A 23,122-nucleotide genomic window follows, 5' to 3' on the forward strand; every position below is an offset into this window, starting at 1 on the left:
TTCACCAAACTTTCCATGCCATTGCCGAGGAAAGCAGGGCCCCGCAGGGAGTTGAACCCCGGGTTGTAAACAGTAAACTGTAAACAGTGGTCCACACCCAGGGCCTTTTGCTTTTTTTGTGGCTAACATGAAAGGTAAAGCAAAACCCGCATTACAAACAGCATACAAGTGTTATTTAATTTTAGGGCCTAATATTATTTGGTTTTTTTTATGTGAAACACTGTATATTAATTTTAATTTAAATGTAATTAATAACATCCATGTTTATTTATAAATGTTAGACCTACAAAGCTGTTGTAATGCAGGAAACGAAACCTCTTTATACTTTGCTATCATAAAACATTATCACACTATAACAGATGAAAAGAGAAAGGCATGCAAATATGTTTTTTTGGTTTTTGGTATTTTTTTCCTTAGCACTAAACAAATAACATTATCACACTATAATAGATAAAAAAGAGAAAAAGGCATGCAAATATGTTTTTTTGGTTTTTGGTATTTTTTTCCTTAGCACTAAACAAATAACATTATCGCACTATAACACACAAAAAGAGAAAGGCATGCAAATTTTTTTTTTTTTTTTTTTTTCCTTAGCACTAAACAAATAACATTATCACACTATAACAGACAAAAAGAGAAAGGCATGCAAATATTTTTTTTTGTTTTTTTTTTCCTTAGCACTAAACATAACATTATCACACTACAACAGACAAAAAGAGAAAGGCATGCAAATGTTTTTTTTTGTTTTTTTTTTCCTTAGCACTAAACATAACATTATCACACTACAACAGACAAAAAGAGAAAGGCATGCAAATGTTTTTTTTTGTTTTTTTTTTCCTTAGCACTAAACATAACATTATCACACTACAACAGACAAAAAGAGAAAGGCATGCAAATGTTTTTTTTTTGTGTTTTTTTTTTTTTTTTTTGCCCCTAAACATGCAGACTATTCCATGCAAACCCACCAATGAACCAACCATAAAAGTTAAACCTACCAAAAAGCTCACAATTTCACTAGAAACCTGCAGTCATCAAAAGTTTACACTACTCTGCCTCATCACTTGGATCAGATGTACTTCTAAAACAACAAAGAATCCCCTCATGATCACTAAAATAAGTAGGCCACACTACTGACTGTACCTCGTACTGTGTTGTTTTCACATACACATGGTCAATAAGTGTGCCTCTCTCTGTGGTGGGTTGTGCCACTAGCTGAACAAAACCCCTCTCTGTGACAAAATTGCAGATTGATGATGACCTCAAAATGTCATCATTGAAATCTCCCATGACAGCAATGGTGTCACTTAGTGGGTTAAGCCAATCAAGCAACTTGCTCAGATTCTCCTTAAACAAAAGCATGGGATAGGAGGGCGGTCGATAAATGACCACGACTAGTAGGTCAACAATGACATACTTGTAAACCAAACACTCCAAATTCACATGTGGCACTTTGATTATGTCAAATGCCACATTGTCTGCACTAAACATGCCAACACCACCATGTTGTTGGGCTTGCACTGCCACCAAAGCTGGGTGGTCACTTGTGTAAGATTCACTTCGTGAAGAGTTCAGGAAACTGTAACCATCGATCTTTACATTTTCTACAACAGAATCAGTGGATAACCATGTTTCTGTTACAGCAATACAGTTAGGCTGCAAATGCTGTGTGCACAAAGCTAAATCTGACACATGTAGACTCAAACTTTGCACATTCATCAAAAACACAGAAAATGTAGGTGTATTTGATGTGTGCTGGGGTATGACCAAGAACGGAGGCATAATCTTTACTGCATCCTTGATGTCATCCTTACAGTAAATTACCTTGTCCTTAAAGTCTTGAATGATCAAACCAGACAGACTCCTAACCCGGCTTAAGGCCACATACGCCTGTCCTGCTGTGAAAATTCGTTTTAGACACACTACAGCACTGTCTACAGTCAACCCCTGCACTTTATGCACTGTACAAGCCCAAGCCAGTTTGAGTGGAAACTGCCTTCTTAATCCACCTTTGTTTGTCACCCTCTCTTCCTCTGGGTCAATACCTGTAGAACCAACCAAATCACTGGAAACACCAACAGACCGTTTCCTCCTCTGAGCACCAACCTGATCATCATCAAACTTTACAAAAACCTTTTTAGGAAACCTACCCTCAATCGCTGACACAATGTGGGTAACAATACCGCACACACCATTAACCAGACCGTCCAAAACATCTACATTCTTACAGAGCATAACACGGGCATCTATCCCCAAGGGAAGTGTTTCCTCTAAAGATGTGTTATACGTTCTGCTGTGATGTCCACTAATCAACTCTAACTTCCCAGTTTTTTTACTATTCACATAATCCTGTGCCTCTATCTCAACATATTCAGGACAAGTCCTGAATAGCTCCTGAATGTTATGCTCATTTACCTGTTTGTTTGTCGGAAAAATATGTAAAGCTGAGCTGACTTCACCGGTTTCACAACGCTGCAGTGTCCTAATGTCACTGAGCAGCATTGGAGTCTCTTTAGACCGAGTTCTGACCCTGTTCAACAACTCTGCAAAGACTGGATCCTGTTGCCTAACAACTGTTGTTAGTTCAACAACCTTAAACAGACTGGACCACAAGTTCACACCCTGATCATCAACATACAGTGGTTTCCCTTTAACGGGAGGCAACTGGAAAAAATCCCCCACTGCAATCACACTCACGTTACCAAACGGAGCAAAGTCACCAGTCTGTTTGATCTGCCTCAATCTACCATGAATATAAGCCAACAATCTGTGATCTACCATGGAGATTTCATCAATAATCAAAATCTGCAGATCACACAACTTAGCACGCAGAGAATTGATCTTCTCTTCACCCAGAGGAGTGTACGGTAAGCGTACATCCACTCCAATGCTAAACGTGCTGTGAATAGTTGCTGCATGCAGATTGTATGCAGCAATCCCTGTAGGAGCAGTCAGCAAAACACAGGTGTTGTCAGGATGACGACATGTTGGCGACAACAACCTCATAGCCTCGTACTGAATAGCCCTTATCAGATGACTCTTACCGGTACCAGCCCCGCCGGTTACAAACACGTGCAGGGGACCTGGCTTTTTCCCATTGATCCTATCTAAACACCACTGACGAATCTGGTAGAAAACAGACAACTGTGTCTCATTCAGAGACCTAACCAATGCCAAACCGTCACTTCTGCTCAAAACATTACTTCTTTTCTCTACATGGCAAATCTCTTTGCTACTAACTGCCAAGTCAGGAATGCTTTCGACATGCTCCTCTACTACCTGCTCTGTCTCACTCTGCTCTTGCAGACTCTGTAAACGCTCAAGTTCCTGCTCTGGACACAGCTCACACCAGGCATCCTCTAACACAACATTACTATCCACTTCATGTTGGATATCATCCAATTTATCTGCTTCCATCTCAAATCTGCTCCTGTTCATATCAACAACTGACTTCACCGAATGCCTGGAACCATCACTAAATCTCACATGACCGTTCTTGTAAAAATCCTCAAAAGTCTCACAGTTCTGGGGTTTAAGCTGTCTATCAACACGATGGGGAAGAAACAACTGCAAAATGCTCTGAAAGAAAGACTCTGGATTTTTTGTCTCAGAAAAGCGCGCGTAACGAACAACAGCAGGTTGTGAACGCGTTCTTTTTGAGACAAAACCAAAATCTTTCTTCAGTTTCACCCTATTCTGACTCTTCTCATTTTTGCTCAGAACACGATATTCTGACGCAAAAGTTGCCAAACACATGTCTTCAAACTCGCTATCATCCGGCCTGTTCCTATAGCGATCCACTAAACTAGTCATCCACATGTCTTCTGAAGTAAGACCCTGTGATGACGCTGCCTTTTGTTTTAACACATTTAAAGGCAGACTCATCTTCACAACATTTTCCCCTGTTGGGACAAACACAACCTTCCTAGAACACTCCTTCAGGTGCATGCTGGGTACCAACCTGTACACCGCTTCCTGACTCGACACATCTCTGTTGTGAAGATAAACACTGCCTAGATTCTTCAAAGCATCCTTGGCACTAAGATTTTTATCCTTAGCTGCTTCTCTCTGAGCATTCCCTAACAACAGTCCAATCTCTCTCTCTGCCTTTGAAATATAAGAGACTATGTAAACCACACATGCATATGCATCAACAACATACTGAATGTCCATATTGGCATTCCAGCATTTCAAAAGTGGCTTACTGTACTGGTTCACCCAAACCTCATTAACCTCTCTTTTCAACACGACATGTGTGTTCCGACTAAAGAGTTTATAAGCTCTCTCAAAAGCTCTCTGGGTGATCCCTAAACTGTCAAACAACTCGTCCAAACTACCAAAGCTTCTATTCTCATCGGAAAGAGCCTTCTTCACTGCTGCCAAAATGTCTGCTGCGTGGTCCCTCATCCTTTTCTCACTGTCCTTATCAATCTGACTTTTGCATGTACACACAGCCAAACTACCCGTCTTCTCTACCCGACACTTGCAGGTCTTCTTTAAATCCTCTAAACTTTTACCACGAGCTATAAAAGTTCTACCTGAAGCTGGCCTGGGAAAATTAAAACGACAAACAGTTTTATTCTTCTTACAAGTTTTAGAATGTCGCTTTGAATGTTGCTGCACTGACTTTACAATATCCAACAACTCCTCGTCCTCTGACGGCAGCTCACATGTTACATATTTATCAATGAATGCAACAACTTCCTCATCCGAATCTTTATCAATCTTTGGGGCATTCTCAATCCAAAACAAACTGTGAATGTGTGGTGAGCCACGCTGCTGAAACTCTACCCTATGGAAGTAATCTTTGATCTTACCTATCGGCTCAGCTGGAGACATCAGAACCTCCCTGAGAAAACAATGCCAACGGAAATCAAAAGATCTGGCTGCTGTGACGGGATTTCTGCGCAACAACTCGCACCTATCTGCCCACTCTAGCTCTTCAAAAGTCTGTGTCCTACCCTCCTGTTTCAAAATACTATTCAACAGATTTTTCCATCGCATATCAGCAGAGGAAAAAGAACAAAACCATGTAGGAACACCTAGCTGCCTAACACAAGCCAAAAGATCCTTCTGAGCTCCTTGCCAGAATGCTGGAGTACCTCTAATAGGTTTTAAGAAACGAAAGCCATCATCAAACTCCAACAACTGCTTCAAAGACTCTTCATCTCTCAACAAATCCTGACCAACTCTTTGAGACTGATGACCTTTTCCTTTCCGTAAGGCTATAGACACTTTAGACACTACCTGCTCTAACTCTGACATATACTGGGCAAAGAAGATATACTCGACATTCCGAGCAAACCGACCATCTGCATGTAAAACACGGTTATTCAAATATCGGGACAAAGTCAACCTGTGCTGTCTACTCTCGTGAAATGTATTACCACCCTGCGGAAACAATACTGGGAAAGATTTAGCTTCATTTGCCTCATCGCACAACAACCTAACAGGACTATTTCCTTCTGCCGGAGCCAAATTCAATGTATCATCAAAATACTGATCCAGTGCTTCCTGACCTAAATCAACAGGCATGAGACACGTGTCCTGAAACATACAGTGCTGCTGTCTGTCATGCAGCTGCTCATCCTCTGCTTCATCTGTAGCTGCATCTGAACTCTCTACATTAGGAACACTAACCTCTGCCAAAACTTCCTCTTCTTCCTTACAAAACTCATTAAGCCACTGTTCATTAAATTCTACATTTTCATACAACACATTAGTCCTCTTCAAGTAAACCAAAGCTTTCCTAACCTTCATCGTATCAACAAACTGATACTCATAGTGGCCTTTGTAAGTCAACTTACGCTTCAACTTCACCCTCAACAAAGACCCTTCCATTTCGGAACGGGGCAACAAATTGTCTGTCTGAACAATGTTGGCAGGAACACACGTCACCGGTCCATGAACACCATTCTGCCCACCTTTAGGCAACGCCAACATCTTCATAAATGGAATGTGCAAAGCTATCAAATGTTGCTCTAAGCTATTCAAACATGCCAACTCTGGAGGAATGGGATTAAGTCCCAAATTATTAACTGCACTTTCAGGTGGGACTTCACCTTTATTAATCTTTAAATGACAGGTGTAGCAAATCCACATCTGACCTCTTGGTGAATCTATCAACTTACAAGCCACCTCACAGTCCTGACTACATTTATGCAAGTAGTCTTCTGTCAAACATTGATCTGCTATCAAAGCTACTCCTCTACTTTTGTTGTAATCTTCCTTCTTACAACTTAAAACCTGATGTTTAAAAAACAATCTGTGGCAGACACAACAAACAAAATCTGGACCATCATCTACTTTCTTTAGAAACTGTTCCATAACAAAATCAAACTGTTCTGCCTTTTCTTTCCGATTCTGCCTTCCTAACCGGTTACTTGCTGCAACACTCTCCCTATGCTCTGCATTACCATGGTACTTCCTTATACTCATGGCTTTTACTCGTTGCCTGTGCAAATGATCAACACTATATTTCCCTTTACTCGTTTTCTTCACTTTCTCTCTATGCAAAATATTTACCAGGTACTTTGCTTTACTCCTTTTCTTCACTTCCTCTCTATGCAGAATATTTACCAGGTACTTAGATTTACTCCTTTTCTTCACTTCCTCTCTATGCAGAATATTTACCAGGTACTTAGATTTACTCCTTTTCTTCACTTCCTCTCTATGCCGAGTATTTACAAGGTATTTAGATTTACTCCTTTTCTTCACATCCTCTCTATGCAGAGTATTTACCAGGTATTTAGATTTACTCCTTTTCTTCACATCCTCTCTATGCCGAGTATTTACCAGGTATTTAGATTTACTACTCTCCTTACTAGTTCTCTTAACTTCCTCTCTATGCATGGAATCTTCATGATACTTAATTTGACTCTTTTCCTTACTTGTTTCCTTTACTCTCTCCCTAAACCTCAAATTTCCCTGGTATTGACTTGACTTTCTTTCCTTGCCTTTCAGTCTATACAATGTATTTTCCTCGTATCTAGTTTTCTCTTCTAATTTCCTCTTCCTTTTCAAATACATTGACAATGTACTATGCTGGGGCTGTTTTGCAACATCACCTTCTATATGCTCTACTTCTAAACTTGCAGCTGAAATCGAAGCTCCCAAACAAGCACTCTCTTTTCCTTTACGCTGTCTAATATTGTAACCTGTCTTACAATACTCATCCACTCTGCAATAGCCATAGCAACCCTGCATTTGAGGCTGTTGAACACAAACAACAGTCTCATAATGATTGTCATTACAATGTTCTAAATAAACTCCCTGATTTGAAAACTTTCTATTTCTACAACTATATTCAAGCCAGCGACCCTGATGATATGTAAATATACTCACACCTAAACAATCTGCTGCTGCTTGAATCTCTACCTCTGTAGCCCATCTGCCAACAAACTGCATTTTTGACTCCCTAAGGTACTCTGCCACAGAAGAAAACTCACTCCTCAAAAGACTCTTGTACTTAGCCACATTACTTTCTATCTGCTTCACAACTGCTAGTCTAACTTTCCTATGATTCTTCTGAGTACCACTAACAGCTTGACTGACTGCTCGAAAGAAACAATTACCGTCACCCTGTATACACTCATTTTTACACGGCGCTCCTAACTGACCAACCTCTGAAGAAACTGCATCAACCATCTCTGACTCCATGTTCAACTGTTTGCACAACGCTTCTGCAACTTCCCTACGAAGAGGATTAAACTGCAGTCCTTTACTAGCCACATCACTAACAAACACAACATCTGAATCAACTTCAATGACATCACTCCTTTTCAACTTCTTTGACAGAAAACGTCCTGCTGACTTCTTGTGCTTTTCTGCCCTCACACTGCTGCTACAGCTGACCTCTGGCTGACTGCTAGACTCCTCAGACAAACTTGTTCTGCTTTCTACAGTTAGTGACTGTCCTAATGACAATTCACCGTCAACAACTAACCCTGGGAGAGACACACGAACACCAGCTATCTCAAACTGCTTGACACCTACTGGCAACATGCGGGACAACTTGCATATGTGATCATAGACATGATCAATGCAACTGAAATACACAACAACACTCTTCCCGTTACCATGCAACATTCCCTCAGCACTACGAGCATGGGAATCAACCACTGCATACCGTCCACCCTGATGGATGATAGCACAAGTGCTACCCTGCACTGTCAACAGACATGTGTCATATTGAGTGAACATGTCTGTCAATCCCCTTTTCAAGCTCACATGTACACCTAGCTCAATGTTGGGACCATCATCCACACCTACCAGTCCACTTACAAAGTCACCGTATTCAAAGTCAAAGCTCTGCCCATCAACCACATGCTGTTTGGGCAAATCAGGAACACAAAGAAAGAGTGATACTTTATCACTGATCAAGTTGTTCTTCCTTAAAGAGGCATACAACTTGTCCCCTGACACGACAACATCATCCAAGGTCTCTGACTGCCATGAAAACACACTGTCAGTTGTGTGTTTCGCCATTCCAACGAGGCTTATGGCCATGCACTGAAATCCTCCAAACTCAAACTGATCATGTCCCTGATGAAAAGTTCCCTGCACTGATCTCACATGACATGCAGACCTGACTGAGCTGCTCTCCTGAACCTCACCTGCAACTTGCATGTCACCATCACTGTCTGCAACCTCTGAAACAGTCTCAACACCGAGTCCAACATCAAGCGGCTTCACAGACATGCTGGCAACAACATACGTCTGTGCGTTGAAAGACTTCTGCAGACCCCTGATGTGAAACATCAGGTCGTTCAGGCATGTGTTAAACACAGCCACAGATCTGCTGCAGCTAGGATCACAACCACTGGCATCACGTGTGCTGCAGTCAACAACAACAATGTAATCTTTGTGTTGTATCACTGCAGTAGCAAGACCATCAACACCAAAAAGACACATGCCATCCCTCAACAACAGATCCTGCAGCTTCTCAGACACTAGTGTGTCCTCCCCTGGTGGCTTCACTACAAAGTACTCTGGCCTACCAATGTCAACGCTCCACTTCCCTCCAAAGACTGTGTGCTTCTCAATAAGCGTACACAACTCCCTTTCTCCTGCTGGAACCTTCTTACTCTCCTCAACCAGAAACTCCACCAACTTAGTCCCTTCTGACCTGACCTCGTCTATGTCCCTGCCACGCCATGTACACACAGGTGCAATCATGTGTTTGATCGCAGCCACAGCACTACAAGTGAGCAAAGTATTCACGTCAGAGTACTGACCTACAAAACTACTGCCTGAAACTAAAGGTGGGGGCAACCGCTCAGAACACATGCAAACTGGAGCTGCAACACTCTGACCTTTGACGGGCCTTTGAGTGCGATGGGGGCGGGCAGGACCCTCCACCGGCGCAGCCTGGTCGGGGGACTGGACAGGGGACTCGGGGGACGCTCCCACAACACTCGGAACCGCCTCCTGATGAAAACAAAACAAGTGAATGAAGGGCAAGGACAACAAAAATATAACCTCAAACACACTTGATGAAATAAAAATCAAATTCTTACTTTTAAAGCTTAAAACACAAAAGCAGGCAGGTGATTAGCAAACGACAGAGACCAACTGCTTCAATCTGAAAACCTTGAATTATCAGAATATATCACATATGATAAATAACTTTAACAAAATAAATCCACAAACCTCCGCCTCCGCCGTCTCCCGCATGAACGTGGCAGAAGTGACCCTCGCCTTCACAACCACCACGCGATGCACTGCCTCCGCCTAGAAAACATACATGCATGAATCAAGTGTTTTTCTGCTGTTTAGCAAACACTACCTAGGAAATGGCATTACCATGGATACAACTCAAACCTATACATCAGACATTTAGAGTCAAAGTATTGTGTGTGTGGAAAAATAAATACCTAAAAACAACACTTACCTGCCGGTCGGACCGACACCTCTTGGAGGCAGCACTCCTCCTGCGCTCCACAAAGGCCTTCTAATGAAAAACAAATCAAATGTATTGTTGACATATTGCATTTACACGTTAAAAGCAGTTTGGACTGTTTTTGATTTAATATGTCTGAAGGGAGAGACAGACAGATAGAGATTCCATGATTATTACCTGCTTGCCCTCTGGAACCGCGGTACCAGGGAGATGAGATGGCACAAGCTTGTCCATCTCATCCAACAGGGCAAAGCTAAACCAGACTGGGTTTAGCGGGATGGTACACTCCTTCACCACCTGTGAAATTATAGAGCGCAGACACTTGTTGAACTCAACTCTAAACAGATACAGTTATCTATAAACACTGAAATGATTCAAAGGCTAAGTGAGTGCATTTTTAATGACATAATTCCTTCAAACCATGTAGTATATGCCTGCTTTGAGCACAGCAGCTGACTACTCCCTCCCAATCTACCTACAATTATAAACATGAAGAAAACATCACAAACCTGCTTTTGTACCTTCCTTCTCTGAGGAAGCACACCAGAGGACCGGCCAGGCTCCCCTGATGAGTTCCCCTGTAACAAAAGAAAGCATAGTTTGTGTTAAGTACAATAGTTGTGTTTCGCAGACATATTTTAACATCTTAACCTCACAATGACAGGGCATTACCTCTTTGCCCCTTTGAACAGTGCGCCACACGAAGGGGTTCACCGGAGGACGTGGTGGAGTGTCCTCACCCTTCACAACAAGTTTTGGCTTGATGCATGGTGCTAGTGGTCTGAGGGGTGCTTTCACAGCGGGGGGTTGTGGCACTGTGTCAAGTGTCTAATGATGAGATAAAAAAACATTTTGACAAAGCACGTCAGTTTCAAAAAAGTTCCTTAAGAATTACACATTACAAAAAACATGTAAAAAATGCACACAATTTGAAAAATACAAAAATAAAATGTAATCTTTTTTTTTTTTTAAATCTAATCCAAACAGATATATTTATAACATAACTTACAACGTAAGCAGCCTGCCACATCAGCTGTGATAGCACGCTCATGCCCTCAGGTTCTGACAGGTGAATCTGTAATATATAAAAAACATTGAATTTTAAACACTTGTTCAATAAACTGAACTCCTCACATCAAAATTACATGTTATACTTACGCCATCTCTAGCCCACAGGTCTGTGTTCTCCAACGGAAAGTGACATGCCGTTGGAAAATACCGCACACCTTAAAAATGGAAATCATATAATAACCATAAGTAATTGTACTTTCACATAATGTCAAATATTACACAAAATTGTATATCAGAGGTCACATACCCAAGCGGACACAAACCCTGTGGAATTCCTGGCGCAGCAGTTCTTGGTACTGCTGGTCGCAGTTGAAGCGGGGGGGGAAATCCACCACTACAACCTGAAAGGAATATAACAAAGTGTATATATATTTGCAGATCCATACAAATTTTTTTTTTTAAAAAACATTCATACTTTTAAATTTAAACTTAAAGCTTACGTTGGACCACCGATTGCAGGCAGCATTCAGAAGCTCGGTGAAGTCGGCACCAGCATCTGAGATGGTCCTGGAATGTGTGAGGTTGTTGGATGGGGCCAGAAGACAAACTGCATCAGGAGTTCGAGGGACGTGAGCGTGCACAAGCTCAGCCCTCAAATCATGAGCAGCGCCCCCGGGTGTAGACATGATGCCAAAGGAAAACCTTCCCTCTGGCATGGACACGTGCCGGTCGGCGATGGCACGAAGGTGGGAATCACCCACAAGAAGAACAAACTGGGATAGCATACAGAAATTAAGTTTTAGTTTGATTGCAATTTAATATATTAACAGCTGTGGTAAATATATACATAAATTACATCTAATATTACCTTCTTGTCAGGAGACTCGGGCATAAACACCAGTTTGTGCTGCTTCCCAGACAGCGACGAAACTGGCCATTTCTGCACGGGATGGCGGTACCCAGTACCATGCCCTATTCATAAAGACAAACAAATTCAACAAATTTAAAGTAAAAACGTCATACATCATTAACAGTTCAATGTTGTATTGCTCTAAAATGACTTTAAATGACACAGGAGAAAAGCAACAAAAACCTCTAGATATGGTTGACTACTCACGTGCACTGGCATTGCTGGAGCCATAGGGACTGGCGTTGAAGCGTTCAACGCCAGCGCTTCGCTGCTCTGCCATTCGCTTCTTGGCTGCCAGAGAGCGGCGATAGGACTTACCACGAGGCATCTTAACACGTGTGAACACAAAAACAGAAGCACAATAAATCAATCACAGCATTTAAAATAGTGTATCCAGCTAGTATCTTTTTAAAATGTATCCATCACTACACAAAAAACATATTTAATAAAACCGGTAACTAACCGTGCTTCGCACCAAGTCCTGCTGCTCTGTGGAAGAAAGATGGGACGGTCTCCTGTCAGACTGCACAAACACAAAAGGACAATTAATTTAGACTTGTTGAGAAGCCAAGCTTACTACACATAAACTTCAGAATAAATGTCCAAAAATATATATAAAATACTCTTCTACACAAGTGCACAGACACAATATACACACCAGTATACAAGTACATTTATATTGGTTCAGCTTTCTTTACAAAGAAAGACGCCACATGTCTCACGGTTCTGTCTGTCATATGTAGCGCATTGTATTAAAAAAAAAAAAAATTAAATTTTTTTTTTTTTTTTGGGAAAATAAATAAATCATAATCTAGTAAAATAATACACAGTATGCAATTTAATATATATATATGTTTGTTATAAAAAAAACGAATTATGTAAATAAGCTCATTCACAGTTCTACATGGTGTGTAATAGGACTCACTGCTTTTAACTAACAGGTTCACTTTTAATTAAGGCTTGAAACAAGAATCGCATCATGCTTTACTTAATATAAAACCACCATGACATTCCAAATTCACTGAAAATACATGAAACTGTCACAATGCAGCCTTGCTGTAGGTAGCTTTAAAGCTTGAAAGCCATTTTCAAAAACAGTGCTGACGCCACGTCTCACGGTTCTGTCTGTAATATGTAGCGCATTGTTAACACTTTTCAATTCAGTTCAATTTTAAAACAGAATCACAATCATGCTTTACTTTAATACAAAGCCACCATGTCGTTTCAAATTCAGCTGTTAAACCTGCAGCAAGCTGTAAGCTAGGTAGCCTTTGAAGCTTCGGCGCCATGTCTAACGGTTCTGTCTGTCATATGTAGCGCATTGTATTAAAAAAAAAAAAAAAAAAAAATTTTTTTTTTTTTGGGGGGAAAATAAATAAATCATAATCTAGTAAAATAATACACAGTATGCAATTTAATATATATATATGTTTGTTATAAAAAAAAACCGAATTATTTAAATAAGCTCATTCACAATTCTACATGGTGTGTAATAGGACTCACTGCTTTTAACTAACAGGTTCACTTTTAATTAAGGCTTGAAACAAGAATCGCATCATGCTTTACTTAATATAAAACCACCATGTCATTCCAAATTCACTGAAAATACATGAAACGGTCACAATGCAGCCTTGCTGTAGGTAGCTTTAAAGCTTGAAAGCCATTTTCAAAAACACAGCGCTGACGCCACATGCCTAACGGATCTATCTTTAATATGTAGCGCATTGTTATTAACTTTTCAATTCAGTTCAATTTCAAAAGAATAATCACAATCATGCTTTACTTTAATCCAAAACCACCATGTCGTTTCAAATTCAGCTGTTGAACTGCAAGCCCGGCAGCCTTTGAAGCTACGGCGTCATGAGCGCTGACGTCACGTCTAACGGTTCGTTCTGTAATATGTAGCGCATTGTATTTATTTAAAAAAAAAAAAAAAAAAAAAAAAAAAAAAAAGTTTAAATGTAGTGAATTGTTTACACTTTAATTCAGTTCAACTTTAAAACAAGAATCACAATCATGCTTTCCTTTAATACAAAACCACCATGTCGTTTTAAATTCAGCTCTGCACCTGCAGCAGGCCCATAAGCCTTTGAAGCCTTCGCGCATTTTTCAAAAACTCTGACGTCATGCCTAACGGTTAAGGCCACTGCTTTGAACTCTTTTCAATTCGAGTTCAATTATAAAACAAGAATAAAATCACGCTTTAAAGTCTATACAAAACCACCATGTCATACCAAATTCACAGAAAATACATGAAACCGTTACACTGCAGCCTCGCTGTAGGTAGCTTTAATGCTTGAAAGCCATTTTTCAAAAATACAGCACTGTCACATGCCTAACTGTTCTGTCTGTAATATGTAGCGCATTGTTAACACTTTTCAATTCAGTTCAATTTTAAAACAACAAGAATCACAATCATGCTTTCCTTTAATACAAAACCACCATATCGTTTCAAATTCAGCTCTGAAGCTACAGCATGCAGCAGGCCTAGTAGCCTTTGAAGCTGCAATTTCAAAAACTCTGACTTCATGCCTAACGGTTAACGGTGTAGGCCACTGCTATGAACACTTTTCAATTCGAGCTCAATTTTAAAACAAGAATAAAATCGAGCTTTTAAGTCCATACAAAACCACCAACCACTCTAAGTGCCTGCTAAAGGAGCACACCTAAAGCTAGCACACCTAGCTTGCATTAGCTTCATTAGCTCTTCACTCGGTCACTCATTGGAGGTAGCACATAAAAACACTGCAGTTAGCATTAAAGCTGTTACTCACTGTGTGTCCCAAAGGTCCAGGTGAAGGGATAAAGGTGCACAAGTCGTTGGAAGGTGGAAAGGCTTTAGAAAATCGAGTGAAAATCTCCGTGTATATCAGATGGGGTCGCTCGGTAGCTAGCAAAAAATGCTCGCTCTCAGGCTCGCTCTGATACACGCAGCTGTAGGTCCTGTAAAGGAGTACCGGTCAGTGACGTGACGCGCCGTTATATACCAGCGCTGCTGACGCTGCTGACGCTGCTGACGCAGCAAAATAAAACGTGCAAGCTGATAGGCTCCCTCACCTGAAGTCTGTTACACAGACATTCATTTGGTGAAGCTCCTGAGAGGAAAAAGGAACAGGAAACTCGAAACTTGAAGAGGAAAATGTCAAAATAAAACACCCGAAATAAAATAATACCTTTTATTTCTGAAAAGAACTGGACTTATTGACAAAATGACAAAAGTGTGATTAGTATTATCATATAATATGAAATATGGGCATGAAATACCGTATTGTGTACGCTGTGGTTTCATTAATTTGTACAATGATATATGCATTATGCCACTATAAAAAATAATAATTATTAAAAATACCTAAATAATAATAATAATAATGATGATAACACAAAACAGAAATTAAACATGTCTATCCCCGTTCCTGCATTAACTCATCTCTATAAACATTTGCTCATATGAATAGTGTCAGAAAATTACATGTCCTAGAGTTTTTCTCCAATCAACTCCTTCATCGCTCAGCATAAAGTAGTCACATTGGAGATGAACATTTGTCAAAGAAATCTTCCTAAGTCAATGGCTGTGGGTGTGGCAGAGCGAGGTTTTTTTGCATAAGTGCCCCAGCCTGAACATCTCCATATGCAAATATTCACCTATATGTTATACAGATCTACTGGCCACAGGAAGTCACGTCTTACTTTATGGTGTATAGCTCTCAGACTGTGACTTGTTGTTGAAGGTTGTCTCTCTGGCGACACCTGAAACTCTGATGTCTCGCCATGAAACAGGAAATACTTACAGCTCCTTCATACAGTGTTCAATTTGTTTGAAGTTACATACACATGGTCAGGGTCCGTCCCTCAACACACCTATCGACTCATTTATCTACTACAGTCATAGCGCCACCCACAGGAAATACATGGTACTGACATTCAACATACATGCATAAAATTTTTTTTGGATAGGTATCATGCCAAGACCTACAAAAAATCCTCTTAACGTCGTGGTGAAATCTCAACAGGAAGTCGGCCATTTTGATTTGACCGGATTTGCAAGATTACGTATTTGTGTAAGCTCCTCCTACAATTTTGCTCCGATCAACTCCAAACCACACACATTTTGAAGTAGACACATTCACGATCAAAAGTTATCGGACAGAATTTCTCTAAGTCAATTGGTGTGGGCGTGGCACCTCGCTACATCTGGAGGACATTTTGAAAATCTCTAAACAGTTATATCTCTCATATGCAATAATGGATCAGGCCCAGACCGGTCATGCATGATAAGTGCCACAGCCTGAACGCCTCTATAGGCAAATAATCACCAATATCATATAGCGCCCCCTACTGGCAGCAGAAAATCACATGTCCTACAGTTTTTATCCAATCAACTCCTGCCTCACACCCAGTGTTGTTGACACACTGGAGATGAACATTTGTCAAAGGACTCTTCCTAAGTCAATGGATGTGGGCGTGACCACGCCTCAAACTCTGATGTCTCGCCATGAAACAGGAAGTACTTATAGCTCCTTCATACAGTGTTCAATTTGTTTAAAGTTACATACACATGATCAGGGTCCATCCCTCAACACACCTATGGACTCATTTATCTACTACAGCCATAGCGCCACCCTTAGGAAATACATGGTACTGACATTTACATACAATCTCCGATCTCTTCCAAATTTGACATGTTTCATCATGGGCCCAGCCTGAACTCATATACATACACATGTTTGTCATATGAATAATGCCACCTAATGGACACAGGCAGTACTTACTCTCTGAACATGTTTTTAACATGCTTGTGATCATAACTCTTTCTATAATGATCTGTGATGAACAATCCTTTAGAACATAATTAAAGACACAGCAGCACCTACTGGTGACAGGTGGTACTTCAATGTACACTATGCTGATAACTGCACAGGTAAGCTCACAATTTCAGCCTAGGCAGCACAGCAACACCTGCAGCACATCAGGCGGTGGCTTAAATGAGGCGGTCGTGCACATCAGGGAGTCGCGCACATCAGGCGGTGCTTGAGCGAGGGCCCGCACATCGCCGCTTGCGGCTTTAATTAGGGCCCGAGCACCGACACGCAGTGGCGGCGGAGGCCCTCTTGTAACCCTAAGGATTATTATTATTATTTCTTTCTTTCTTTCTTTCTTTCTTTCTTTCTTTCTCCCGACGTTTCAATCCCCAATGTGCTTGCCTTAACGCGGTGCAAAAGTCCCAATCTGTTGCACATGCACCAGGCCTGGCGAAAATTTCGACATTTTGGTGGTCCAGAAAAAAAATTCCCCAAAATGGCTCAACGGCGCCCCCTTGAATTTGAAAATTTGAAAAGGCTAGCCCCATAATACGGTTCAACATACATGCATGAAATTTTTTTTGGTAAGGTGTCATGCCAAGATCTACAAAAAAGCCTCTTAACGTCGTGGTGAAATCCCAACAGGAAGTCGGCCATTTTGATGTTTCTGTTTTTGACCCCTTTATTTTGGGTATGTATTTGTTCGAACTCCTCCTACAGTCTTGGTCCCACCAACTCCCAACCACGTACATTTTGGAGTGGACAGATTAACGATCAAACGATATCAGACAGAATTTCTCTACGTCAATTTTTGTGGGCGTGGCACTTCACTAAACTTGGAGTACATTTTTTCAACCGCTAAAGTATGTATTTATGTAAATAGCTCCTACAATTTTGCTCCGATCAACTCCCAACCACGCACATTTTGAAATAGACACATTGACGATCAAAAGTCATCAGACAGAATTTCTCTAAGTCAATCGGTGTGGGCGTGGCCACGCCTCAAACTCTGATGTCTCGCCATGAAACAGGAAATACTTATAGCTCCTTCATTCAGTGTTCAATTTGTTTGATCTTACATACACATGATCAGGGTCCATCCCTCAACACACCTATGGACTCGTTTGTCTACTACAGCCATAGCGCCACCCTCAGGAAATACATGGTACTGACATTTACATACAATCTCCGATCTCTTCCAAATTTGACATGTTTCATCATGGGCCCAGCCTGAACTCATATACATACACATGTTTGTCATATGAATAGCGCCACCTAATGGACACAAGCAGTATTTACTCTCAGAACATGTTTTTAACATGCTTGTGATCCCAACTCTTTCTATAATGATCTGTGATGAACAATCCTTCAGAACATAATTAAAGACACAGCAGCACCTACTGGTGACAGGTGGTACTGCAATGTACACTATGCTGATAACTGCACAGGTAAGCTCACAGTTTCAGCCTAGGCAGCACAGCAACACCTGCAGCACATCAGGCGGTGGCTTACATCAGGCGGTCGCGCACATCAGGCGGTGCTTGAACGAGGGCCCGCACATCGCCGCTTGCGGCTTTAATTAGGGCCCGAGCACCGACAATGTCGGCGAAGGCCCTCTTGTAACCCGAGGGATTATTATTATTATTAGGGCCCGAGCACCGACAATTGTCGGCGAGGCCCTATTGAAACCCTAAGGATTATTCTTATTATTATTATTCTTTCTTTCTTTCTTTCTTTCTTCCGTATTTTGTATGTCAAATGTGCTTGCCTCAACGCGGTGCAAAAGTCCCCAACTGTTGCACATGCACCAGGCCTGGTGAAAAATTCGACATTTTGGTGGTCCTGAAAAAAAAATCCCCAAAATGGCTCAACGGCGCCCCCTTGAAGTTGGAAATTTGAAAAGGCAAGCCCCATAATACGGTTCAACATACATGCATGAAATTTTTTTTGGGAAGGTGTCATGCCAAGATCTACAAAAAATCCTCTTAACGTCGTGGTGAAATCCCAACAGGAAGTCGGCCATTTTGATTTTTCTGTTTTTGACCCCTTTATTTTGGGTATGTATTTGTTCGAACTCCTCCTACAGTTTTGGTCCCACCAACTCCCAACCACGCACATTTTGGAGTGGACAGATTAACGATCAAACGATATCAGACAGAATTTCTCTACGTCAATTTTTGTGGGCGTGGCACTTCACTAAACTTGGAGTACATTTTTTCAACCGCTAAAGTATGTATTTATGTAAATAGCTCCTACAATTTTGCTCCGATCAACTCCCAACCACGCACATTTTGAAGCAGACACATTGACGATCAAAAGTCATCAGACAGAATTTCTCTAAGTCAATCGGTGTGGGCGTGGCCACGCCTCAAACTCTGATGTCTCGCCATGAAACAGGAAATACTTATAGCTCCTTCATACAGTGTTCAATTTGTTTGAAGTTACATACACATGATCAGGGTCCATCCCTCAACACACCTATGGACTCATTTATCTACTACAGCCATAGCGCCACCCACAGGAAATACACGGTACTGACATTTACATACAATCTCCGATCTCTTCCAAATTTGACATGTTTCATCATGGGCCCAGCCTGAACTCATATACATACACATGTTTGTCATATGAATAGCGCCACCTAATGGACACAAGCAGTATTTACTCTCAGAACATGTTTTTAACATGCTTGTGATCACAACTCTTTCTATAATGATCTGTGATGAACAATCCTTCAGAACATAATTAAAGACACAGCAGCACCTACTGGTGACAGGTGGTACTGCAATGTACACTATGCTGATAACTGCACAGGTAAGCTCACAGTTTCAGCCTAGGCAGCACAGCAACACCTGCAGCACATCAGGCGGTGGCTTACATCAGGCGGTCGTGCACATCAGGGAGTCGCGCACGTCAGGCGGTGCTTGAACGAGGGCCCGCACATCGCCGCTTGCGGCTTTAATTATTATTATTCTTTGTTTCGTCTGACTTTTGAATCCCCAATTTGGTTGCCTTAACGCGGTGCAAAGGTCCCCAACCGCTGCACATGCACCAGGCCTGGCGAAAATTTCGACATTTTGGTGGTCCCGAAAAAAAATTCCCCAAAATGGCTCAACGGCGCCCCCTTGAATTTGAAAATTTCGGAGGGCCAGCCCCTCACGACGGTTCAACATGCATGCATGAAATTTTTTTTGGTAAGGTGTCATGCCAAGATCTACAAAAAAGCCTCTTAACGTCGTGGTGAAATCCCAACAGGAAGTCGGCCATTTTGATTTTTCTGTTTTTGACCCCATTATTTTGGGTATGTATTTGTGTGAACATCTCCTACAGTTTTGGTCCCATCAACTCCCAACCACGCACATTTTGGAGTGGACAGATTAACGATCAAAAGTTATCAGACAGAATTTCTCTAACTCAATTTTTGTTGGCGTGGCACTTCGCTAAACTTGGAGTACATTTTTTCAACCGTTAAAGTATGTATTTATGTAAATAGCTCCTACAATTTTGCTCCGATCAACTCCCAACCACGCACATTTTGAAGTAGACACATTGACGATCAAAAGCTATCAGACAGAATTTCTCTAAGTCAATCGGTGTGGGCGTGGCCACGCCTCAAACTCTGATGTCTCGCCATGAAACAGGAAATACTTATAGCTCCTTCATACAGTGATCAATCTGTTTGAACTTACATACACATGATCAGGGTCCATCCCTCAACACACCTATGGACTAATATATCTACTACAGCCATAGCGCCACCCTCAGGAAATACATGGTACTGACATTTACATACAATCTCCGATCTCTTCCAAATTTGACATGTTTCATCATGGGCCCAGCCTCAACTCATATACATACACATGTTTGTCATATGAATAGCGCCACCTAATGGACACAAGCAGTATTTACTCTCAGAACATGTTTTTAACATGCTTGTGATCACAACTCTTTCTATAATGATCTGTGATGAACAATCCTTCAGAACATAATTCAAGACACAGCAGCACCTACTGGTGACAAGTGGTACTGCAATGTACACTATGCTGATAACTGCACAGGTAAGCTCACAGTTTCAGCCTAGGCAGCACAGCAACACCTGCAGCACATCAGGCGGTGGCTTACATCAGGCGGTCGTGCACATCTGGGTCTCGCGCACATCAGGCGGTGCTTGAACGAGGGCCCGCACATCGCCGCTTGCGGCTTTAATTATTATTCTTCTTCTTCCGTATTTTGTATGTCAAATGTGCTTGCCTTAACGCGGTGCAAAAGTCCCCAACTGTTGCACATGCACCAGGCCTGGTGAAAAATTCGACATTTTGGTGGTCCCGAAAAAAAATTCCCCAAAATGGCTAAACGGCGCCCCCTTGAATTTGAAAATTTCGGGGGGCCAGCCCCTCACGACGGTTCAACATGCATGCATCAAATTTTTTTTGGTAAGGTGTCATGCCAAGATCTACAAAAAAGCCTCTTAACGTCGTGGTGAAATGCCAACAGGAAGTCGGCCATTTTGATTTTTCTGTTTTTGACCCCTTTATTTTGGGTATGTATTTGTTCGAACTCCTCCTACAATTTTGCTCCCACCAACTCCCAACCACGCACATTTTGGAGTGGACAGATTAACGATCAAACGATATCAGACAGAATTTCTCTACGTCAATTTTTGTGGGCGTGGCACTTCGCTAAACTTGGAGTACATTTTTTCAACCGCTAAAGTATGTATTTATGTAAATAGCTCCTACAATTTTGCTCCGATCAACTCCCAACCACGCACATTTTGAAGCAGACACATTGACGATCAAAAGTCATCAGACAGAATTTCTCTAAGTCAATTGGTGTGGGCGTGGCCACGCCTCAAACTCTGATGTCTCGCCATGAAACAGGAAATACTTATAGCTCCTTCATACAGTGTTCAATTTGTTTGATCTTACATACACATGATCAGGGTCCATCCCTCAACACACCTATGGACTCATTTATCTACTACAGCCATAGCGCCACCCTCAGGAAATACATGGTACTGACATTTACATACAATCTCCGATCTCTTCCAAATTTGACATGTTTCATCATGGGCCCAGCCTGAACTCATATACATACACATGTTTGTCATATGAATAGCGCCACCTAATGGACACAAGCAGTATTTACTCTCAGAACATGTTTTTAACATGCTTGTGATCCCAACTCTTTCTATAATGATCTGTGATGAACAATCCTTCAGAACATAATTCAAGACACAGCAGCACCTACTGGTGACAGGTGGTACTGCAATGTACACTATGCTGATAACTGCACAGGTAAGCTCACAGTTTCAGCCTAGGCAGCACAGCAACACCTGCAGCACATCAGGCGGTGGCTTACATCAGGCGGTCGTGCACATCAGGGAGTCGCGCACATCAGGCGGTGCTTGAACGAGGGCCCGCACATCGCCGCTTGCGGCTTTAATTATTATTTCTTTCTTTCTCCCGAATTTTGAATCCCCAATGTGCTTGCCTTAACGCGGTGCAAAAGTCCCCAACCGCTGCACATGCACCAGGCCTGGCGAAAATTTCGACATTTTTGTGGTCCCGAAAAAAAAATCCCCAAAATGGCTCAAGGGCGCCCCCTTAAAGTTGGAAATTTGAAAAGGCTAGCCCCATAATACGGTTCAACATACATGCATTAAATTTTTTTTGGGAAGGTGTCATGCCAAGACCTACAAAAAATCCTCTTAACGTTGTGGTGAAATCCCAACAGGAAGTCGGCCATTTTGATTTTTCTGTTTTTGACCCCTTTATTTTGGGTATGTATTTGTTCGAACTCCTCCTACAGTTTTGGTCCCACCAACTCCCAACCACACACATTTTGGAGTGGACAGATTAACGATCAAACGATATCAGACAGAATTTCTCTAACTCAATTTTTGTGGGCGTGGCACTTCGCTAAACTTCGAGTACATTTTTTCAACCGCCAAAGTATGTATTTATGTAAATAGCTCCTACAATTTTGCTCCGATCAACTCCCAACCACGCACATTTTGAAGCAGACACATTGACGATCAAAAGCTATCAGACAGAATTTCTCTAAGTCAATCGATGTGGGCGTGGCCACGCCTCAAACTCTGATGTCTCGCCATGAAACAGGAAATACTTATAGCTCCTTCATACAGTGTTCAATTTGTTTGAAGTTACATACACATGATCAGGGTCCATCCCTCAACACACCTATGGACTCATTTATCCTCTACAGCCATAGCGACACCCACAGGAAATACATGGTACTGACATTTACATACAATCTCCGATCTCTTTCAAATTTGACATGTTTCATCATGGGCCCAGCCTGAACTCATATACATACACATGTTTGTCATATGAATAGCGCCACCTAATGGACACAAGCAGTATTTACTCTCAGAACATGTTTTTAACATGCTTGTGATCACAACTCTTTCTATAATGATCTGTGATGAACAATCCTTCAGAACATAATTCAAGACACAGCAGCACCTACTGGTGACAGGCG

The 23,122-nt window shown here is 41.5% G+C and overlaps 1 protein-coding gene across 3 annotated transcripts; it reads right to left on the reverse strand.

Annotated features, from left to right (window-relative positions):
• Nucleotides 1–337: 337 nt before the first annotated feature.
• Nucleotides 338–14,940, reverse strand: LOC117823040. Of its 3 annotated transcripts, none has more exons than XM_034698074.1 (15): nt 14,594–14,904; nt 12,283–12,342; nt 12,027–12,147; nt 11,778–11,881; nt 11,410–11,682; nt 11,217–11,310; nt 11,057–11,124; nt 10,908–10,973; nt 10,571–10,726; nt 10,408–10,476; nt 10,076–10,195; nt 9,890–9,949; nt 9,649–9,729; nt 9,312–9,426; nt 338–350 (listed from the first exon to the last, which is right to left on the reverse strand). In XM_034698074.1, exons 3-15 carry the CDS (start codon nt 12,145–12,147, stop codon nt 346–348), a joined length of 1,332 nt encoding a protein of 443 aa, XP_034553965.1. In that variant the 5' UTR covers nt 12,283–12,342; nt 14,594–14,904; the 3' UTR covers nt 338–345. The 3 variants fall into 3 exon arrangements, with proteins under 3 accessions (XP_034553965.1, XP_034553966.1, XP_034553964.1); XM_034698075.1 differs by lacking the exon at nt 338–350 and adding an exon at nt 418–441; XM_034698073.1 differs by lacking the exon at nt 338–350 and having other exon boundaries at nt 643–9,426; nt 14,594–14,940.
• Between the last annotated feature and the right edge of the window lie 8,182 nt (nt 14,941–23,122).

Source organism: Notolabrus celidotus, chromosome 12 (assembly GCF_009762535.1).
Source record: "Notolabrus celidotus isolate fNotCel1 chromosome 12, fNotCel1.pri, whole genome shotgun sequence".
NCBI classification, from domain to species: domain Eukaryota; kingdom Metazoa; phylum Chordata; class Actinopteri; order Labriformes; family Labridae; genus Notolabrus; species Notolabrus celidotus.